General features: G+C 44.9%; 1 protein-coding gene across 2 annotated transcripts in view; it reads right to left on the reverse strand.

Annotated features, from left to right (window-relative positions):
- The window catches only part of afg2a (AAA ATPase AFG2A), a 125,042-nt gene that overhangs the window by 117,482 nt on the left and 372 nt on the right, over positions 1 to 7,188 (reverse strand). For both annotated transcript variants that reach the window (XM_090219738.1, XM_021584047.3), the window contains exons 2-10: positions 5,829 to 5,953; positions 5,475 to 5,632; positions 5,004 to 5,062; positions 4,038 to 4,706; positions 3,764 to 3,893; positions 3,566 to 3,622; positions 3,297 to 3,420; positions 2,234 to 2,335; positions 969 to 1,122 (exon numbers count right to left, since the gene is read on the reverse strand). In XM_090219738.1, coding sequence (XP_090075864.1) covers positions 969 to 1,122; positions 2,234 to 2,335; positions 3,297 to 3,420; positions 3,566 to 3,622; positions 3,764 to 3,893; positions 4,038 to 4,706; positions 5,004 to 5,062; positions 5,475 to 5,632; positions 5,829 to 5,953 — 1,578 coding nt within the window. The remainder of the gene's footprint in view (positions 1 to 968; positions 1,123 to 2,233; positions 2,336 to 3,296; positions 3,421 to 3,565; positions 3,623 to 3,763; positions 3,894 to 4,037; positions 4,707 to 5,003; positions 5,063 to 5,474; positions 5,633 to 5,828; positions 5,954 to 7,188) is intronic.

A 7,188-nucleotide genomic window follows, 5' to 3' on the forward strand; every position in this document is an offset into this window, starting at 1 on the left:
CTTAACTCAAACATAAAAACACACACACACACACACACACAGAGTGGACACTGGAGAAAAATGTGGAATGGGTTGAAATGGGTTTATGTGACCGATACTGTATCTGAACTACCATTATGTATGGATCCATAGCATTGATAACCTTGATACGGTCGGATCGAGAGATCCAATCTTCTCTGGAGACAGTTAGTTTTTCCTGTGGTGCACATGTGAGGTTCTGTGTTTGTCTAGTGCTTTGGGTTTCAGCATCGGAGAGAGAGGGGGGGAATCTTCCCTCCAGGGGATTTCTCTGAAAACACTGCCAGTCACGTCTGGCCTCTGCGGACAGTAAATCACTCTCTTCACCAGAGCGCTTCCGTGAGCCGAAGTAGTAGCCCTCCTCAACTGGAAATGCAATACGCCACGTCCCCGAGACCACCCAAGAGGCTCTGAGGGTCACACACACACCACACACACACACACACACACAATAACACACACACAACAGGGCCTCTTAACCGTCGGCCACAGAATCACCCCAACATCCTGTTATCCTGACACTGTTTACCGGCTAGGGGGATTGGGTTGCAGGGTTAAAGCTATGTGGGCTATGAGGAATTTCACAACAAGTTTGTTTTTTACTTTAAAAAGAGTTTTCTCAATGGGATCCACAAGCCAAAGTAAAAGCCCACATCCTTAGGTCAGGAGAGTCTCAGAGGGTTGGTGTGGTGAGCCACTCAGTTTCAGATAATGAGAAGCTACAATACGGTGGTGAGAAAAATGGCTTTTTCATAGCGTAACCAGCTAAATGGTGATAGCTACATTGGTGGACATTAGTATAACGAATAAACGGTATCATATACCAATCCCTCACCTCAATTCTTAGGCCTCCCATTGGCTATAGTGGGCTAGGCCGTTGCTCCTGGATTGGGCCAAGCATACAGAAACATCACATAGCCTTTGCTTGCGGTTAGCCTAGCGTTACTTGCCTGCCTCCTTGCAGACGGCGGCCAGGTCTGCCCCGACATATCCATGAGCGCCGTCCGCTAGCTGGGTTACCTCGTCGGGGGTCAGCCTACAGGGCACAGAGGTCAGCAGCTTCCGTAGGATGTCCGCACGCTCCGCCGCGCTTGGTACGCCCACCTGTAACCGTACATTAGTTTAGCGAGTTTATAGTGCATCGGCTAGCTAATCCTGATTGAAATACAAGGAAGTGTTGTTAAGCAAGAGCAATTACGACCACTAACAGCCAGCTTGCGTAGTAACAAAAATGGAGGTTGGGTTTCTCTGTCAACAGATGCTTCAATGGTGTCAGACTACTGATGAAGCGGATTCTGCTTTCAGAGGCCAAGTTAACCTCCCATTTCATGTAAGAAAGTCATGACCATCAAGCTTTTACGGAAAGAGGATCATTTTGTACATGTATTAAGCTGCGAGTTTGACCAATTCCAGTCCCCGTGCTTAGGGGGTGCAGGGTCCTCCCCGGGAATATTTTTACGTAGAAGGATGGAGAAGTTCAATTCTGGTGAATGAAAACTTCTACTCCAAAATGTATGAAAATAAAATCATGCTGATACCATCTAAAATATAACTTCCACCTCCAGAAATGGACACAATAACATATTGGACCATGCATATAGCCTAGCCTATGCATGGTCTATATTATCAGATGTGCTATTTAGCAATAAGCATTATCACCTGTAGCCTAACTGTAGATATAAATACATGGGCTGAAGCATGGGGTTTTTCCATCTGCATTTACCCCATTGGACACAACATCCTGATTGTTATTATTTACTAAAATAATATATACTTTTTTTTGTTTCTATTGCAAAGTAAGTCATTGCCCCTTTAAGAGCTCTGTTGTGCAGCTGCACAAAACTGCATTTGTAAAACGATGCCACGTGTGCAATTGAAGGAGTAGAGAAATAAACATGGTATCAATGGAAAACTGGGATCCCCCTCTTTTTTAACAGAGGCCAAAACTTATTTCAAAATACATTTGCCAAAACTGTTTAAAAGTGTTTCCCCCGCGATTGCATTAAGAATTGTTGTGCATTGACTGCTTGTCAGAATACATGCTTGGCTCTCCCAACTTGAATGCGCCTCGAGAGGAATATTACGCTCTCGTAGTGATTCTACAATGATCTCAAAAACAACCTCACCAGAATCCATATGACAGAAATATGTCGCAGTGACTGAGAACTTTGACCCCTGCATAACCTCTTCACTCTGGCTAAGCTGAATTACCCACCTCCAGTTCCTTGTCGAAGCGTCCGGGCCGGCGGAGGGCCGGGTCCAGGGCGTGGGGCCGGTTGGTGGCCCCTAGGACCAGCAGTTGGCCTGAGTGGCCCTCCTGGAGGAAGAGACAAACCAGGTCAGGGAATAAATAATAATATAGATTGATAATCAATAAACGAGGCGTTTGAATGTAAGAGAGGGATTGGAACAGTAGGTGTAATAAATCATTAATCATAGCCCTAACCGATGACACCGGCACTAAAGGTTCATCAAACATGAACAACATTTTCAGACTGTAAATGTGTCTAAGGCTTAATAACTTACTAGTTTACATCTTCTGAAACCATCAGGCATTCTCTGGCAATGCAACATTTACACTTTAACAGAGCTCCTTGTGCTATATGCGAAAATGAACGTCCCTGGCTAGTTTACACGCTGCTGTGTTTTCCGAGGGTGGTCCGGCTGAGAGAGGAAAAATGATTCCATTTCCACCTTCCCCACTGACCTCCCTCCAATACCACAGGGCTATCAGGGGGGCCAAAACACAAATAAATTACAGTGAGAGAGGAATTCCGTGTGGGTGCAGGAAGTGCTTTCTCCACATTCCACAGCAGCAGGCCCATGGTGGTTGGATTATACAACAAGCCTTAGCATTGGTCTGGAAAACAGACAGCAGGAGGGAGAGCAGCTGCTTCAGTGCACCATCTGCACCATGGAGCTGGGCTGGGGAGATGAAGATGTACTTGGCGATAACGTGATGCTAATTTGGCACGTCATGGAGACCGGCGGTGATGGGTTTCCCAGGCTCCCTGTGTTCTCTAAGGGGGAGGAGGGCGGCTGTCGAGCCATCTCTGATCGTAGGCCTGAGCTCTCTTTTTCTCATTAGCCTGATTCGCTGACAGAACACTCAAGATTCAGCAGACACTCAGGAGATACAGACAGAGAGAGAATGTCTGAAGGATGTCCAGGAGAGAGCGGGATGTGTTGGATGTCAGTCTGCACTTCCAAGGTTAATGTGTTTATAAAATAAAAGTATCACTGTCGAGATTGTGTGTATACTCTGTAATTGCACTCACTGAACCAATCCCATCCATGAGAGTGAGGAGGGAGGCCACAACGCGCTTCTCCACCTCGTTCTGAGCCCCCTCTCGCTTGGGACACAGCGCATCCAACTCATCGATGAAAATGATTGCAGGTTGCCTGTGTAAACAATGCAAAGCCTTAGTTGTTGAACACTTCTTAGAATACTCTACTTTTTGTGTAGTGAAATGTATGTTGATGATAGGATTTAGAAAAACACATAGAAAAAGGGCACAAATACGGGACACTTGTTTTCATTATTTACCTTTGAGAGGCTTCTGTGAATATCTGTCTCAGTCTGGCCTCTGTTTCTCCATAAAACCTGTAAAGACAGGTTGAACACAAAATTAAACAAAGGTAATTTGGTTTGGCTGTATGAGCATCACTAACCCTCAATATATGATATTGAACTTATACTTGGTACCCAACCACATTTCATTAGGTAGGAATAATGTGACCATACTTGCTCATGATTTCTGGACCGTTGATTACAGTCATGTGTGCACCGACCTCATTGGCTATGGCTCGTCCAATCATAGTCTTTCCTGTTCCTGGGGGGCCATAAAGGAGAACTCCCCTAGGAGGTGTGATTCCTGTATCATCAAAAGCACAAAAATGCATAAAATCAGAGTTGAGTTTTCATGAATTTGAGCTACAGCAAATTGTTTTTAATTAAGAATTTTCCAATTCAACTCGGTACAGAGTGCCACCTTGAAATGAATAACATATCTGCGTACCGTAATTGGAGAAGAGCTCTGGGTGTTTGAGAGGCAGTTCAATGGTCTCTCGGATGACGTTCAACTGGCTGCTGAGGCCCCCAATCATACTATATGTGACCTTTGACCTCTGGGCTGCTGTATCCTCCATCTGCTCCTCTTGAGCCTCTTTGTATCTGTCTCTGAACTTCACTTTAGTGGAAAAGGAGAGGCAGTAGAAGGTGTCAGTGCTCAGAGCTCCACCAGGGGGAGTAGTCAAGTGTTTGTCTGTGTTGGTCTGCTCTGGGCTGAGGGCACTCCTATCCATCTCCAGACTGAGGCTGCCCTCCTTGGGCTCAGTGGAAGTCTGTGGGTTGCAGGGGGGAGTTGGGGGGACACATGGCACACAAAAGGGCCTGCAGGGGGTACTGGCTGCAGGACCAGGCTCCCCCGGATCCCCGGCCTGCTCCTCTATGGTCAGGAAGCTGAGCTGCAGAGACAGGTCCATGGAGGTGGAGCCCAGGTCGGAGGTAAAGCGCAGTGCGGAGCTCATCAGAGAGGTGTCCTCCGGGTCAGGCTCCAGTCCCGGGGAAGGCGGGGGTCTCTCTAGGGAGAGGCCGTCCACCCCTTTCACCTGCTCCACCCGCAGACTGCACGCTCGCCCAAAGTACGTCAGGGATAGGGAGTTTCCAGGGAGTGGGATCTTTCCATCTAAAATATAACCATTTGGACACTTACTATTAAGGTAATGCAATGCAAAGTTTTACATTGAAAAGTTGCATATCCCTCCTATATTTTTTTATTTTACCTTTATTTAACTAGGCAAGTCAGTTAAGAACAAATTCTTATTTTCAATGACGGCCTGGGAACAGTGGGTTAACTGCCTGTTCAGGGGCAGAACGACAGATTTGCACCTTGTCAGCTCGGGGATTTGAACTTGCAACCTTCCGGTTACTAGTCCAACGCTCTAACCAATAGGCTACCCCCATGAAAAATAAACTGGCTTACCCAAAGATCGGAGGAAGAAGTTACTGAATTCCTCCGAATTGAGCGCATCATCCTTTAGTCTGCATTGATAAATGAAAAGCAAAAGACAAAATGTAATATTCATCATGCAATTAACATAACTGTGAAGGAATTTCTGACTCATCACTGAATTGACTATAAAACTGTTGTTGCACGTGCCTCAACAGCAGATGGCGACATTAACCTATAGTATAAAACATCATCACCTGACAGCAAGGAAACTGGCCTACTTTGTGCTGCCATGGGTGTATGTGCCTTTTGTAAGCAGGATTCAGACATATTTGACTTAATGGGAGTATCAAAAACAAATATTTCCTGTCGTGAAGTTGTCCTTCCTCCCAATGTACCAACACCTCTAAAGACCCAAGGGGAATACGACAGCAATGGCAGACAAATACATCATTGTTCATCATATTTATGGATTCACAAGTAGCTTTAGCTCTACTGCTTTACCTGGTGGAGAGAAGCACCTCTTCTGCCTGTAGCACAGGTCCTGTCAGGGGATGAACAGTAACTCCATCCCCAGGCTTCACTTTCAGGCTGTTCTGAGTACTTTTCAGTAGGCCAACTTTACCGCCAGGGAAAGACGCTGCCGGCCAGGCCAGACACACCTGGAAAAAAAATAATCAGCATATAAACTTGGCCTGGGAATTATTCGACAGCATTTGGGTTAGTGTAATATTATTCAAGATTGACTGTTTCTGGGTCAACTGCTGATATTGTCTCCCCGTTGTTCGATTCATAGTCAATAAGTACATGCACATATACAATATACCTATTACGTTGATGAACACACTGTTGACATACCTCTTGTTGCCCAGTATTGCTCGACAATAGGACAGGTCTTCCAATGCAAATGTTACCAGACTTCATTGCATTTATGCTCAGCTGGACAAGGAATGCTCTGCATCTTTTGGAAAGCTTATCATCCGCTGTATACAAATGTTGACATGGGGATGACATGTAAGACAGTAAGAGGGTAACACGCATGGCAAAGGCCGTGTGATCATGACTCTTAGTTCCACCACATTACACATAAATCATTAGATGAAGGCGTCTTTTGTACGGGGGAGTTTTGTTAAGCACCACGACGCTCAGTCTGAACATTAACACGCATCACCTGCGGTATGGTTTCGGAAGCATAAGGACCTTATCTTTCATATGAGTGAGAAATCTTTTTTTTTTAAAACAAAATATTCAATTGATGCACACCGTTAAACGGTTTGTGTTCCCACACGGCCATATCTCCGAGTTACAGTGCGTGTTTACAGAAAATAATGTTGACTACCTATGCTAATTATATAACTATCTGTGTCTCCTAACACGTGTGTAAATGGGAAAACGGACAACACAAACTTGATGTCACTGAAGAATATTGTTGGCTACAACTGTGTTTAAATCGGTTAAAACAGTGTCCTGCACAGGAGTCTGCTGAGGGTGCTCATAATAATGGCCAGAACGGAGCAAATTGAATGGCATCAAACACATTGATATCATTCCCCTAACTCTGTTCCAGCCATTACCACAAGCCCATCCTCCTCAAATAAGGTGCTACCTTATAAAAGTGTGTATTTTCCATTTGTTAAAATATTTTTGACCTGATATGAAAGTAGAGGGATTTATATTTCTAGAACATACCACAGGTAAGAAACGATTTTAGTTTAGATTGAGTATTTGGCTTTCAGAGCCAATTCGCCTTCAAACGGAACAGGTATGGTCCTTGGACAGTTAGGAGTAACGTTAGGCTCCTTTAGTCCATTATTGGGCTTTGTGTACCCATATGCAACTTAACCAAAAGATTGGTCTGTGTATCAAGCTACACCAGGGCCCTCTAACCTTGTTCCTGGAGCACTACCCTCCTGTGGGCTTTCGTTTAAATCCCAGTTGTAACTAACCTGATTCTGTTTATAAACCAGCTAATTATTAGAATTTGGGGCGCTAGATTTGGGTTGGAGGGAAAACCTAGCGCTCCAGGAATAGGGTTGGCGAGCCCTGAGCTACACCATACATTAATCAGGTAACTGTTAAGTGCATGCGCAGTGCTAGAGCTCTGTTCATTGGTGAACAATCTACATGGTAAATGACATTTCCATTGCATTCAGACATGTTATCATGATAGTATCATAAGTGCAGCAAAACTAGCTAACAAGATACAGTAGCTGGCTAC

This window comes from Oncorhynchus mykiss, chromosome 25, assembly GCF_057628025.1.
Source record: "Oncorhynchus mykiss isolate SJ-2025 chromosome 25, ASM5762802v1, whole genome shotgun sequence".
NCBI lineage: Eukaryota > Metazoa > Chordata > Actinopteri > Salmoniformes > Salmonidae > Oncorhynchus > Oncorhynchus mykiss.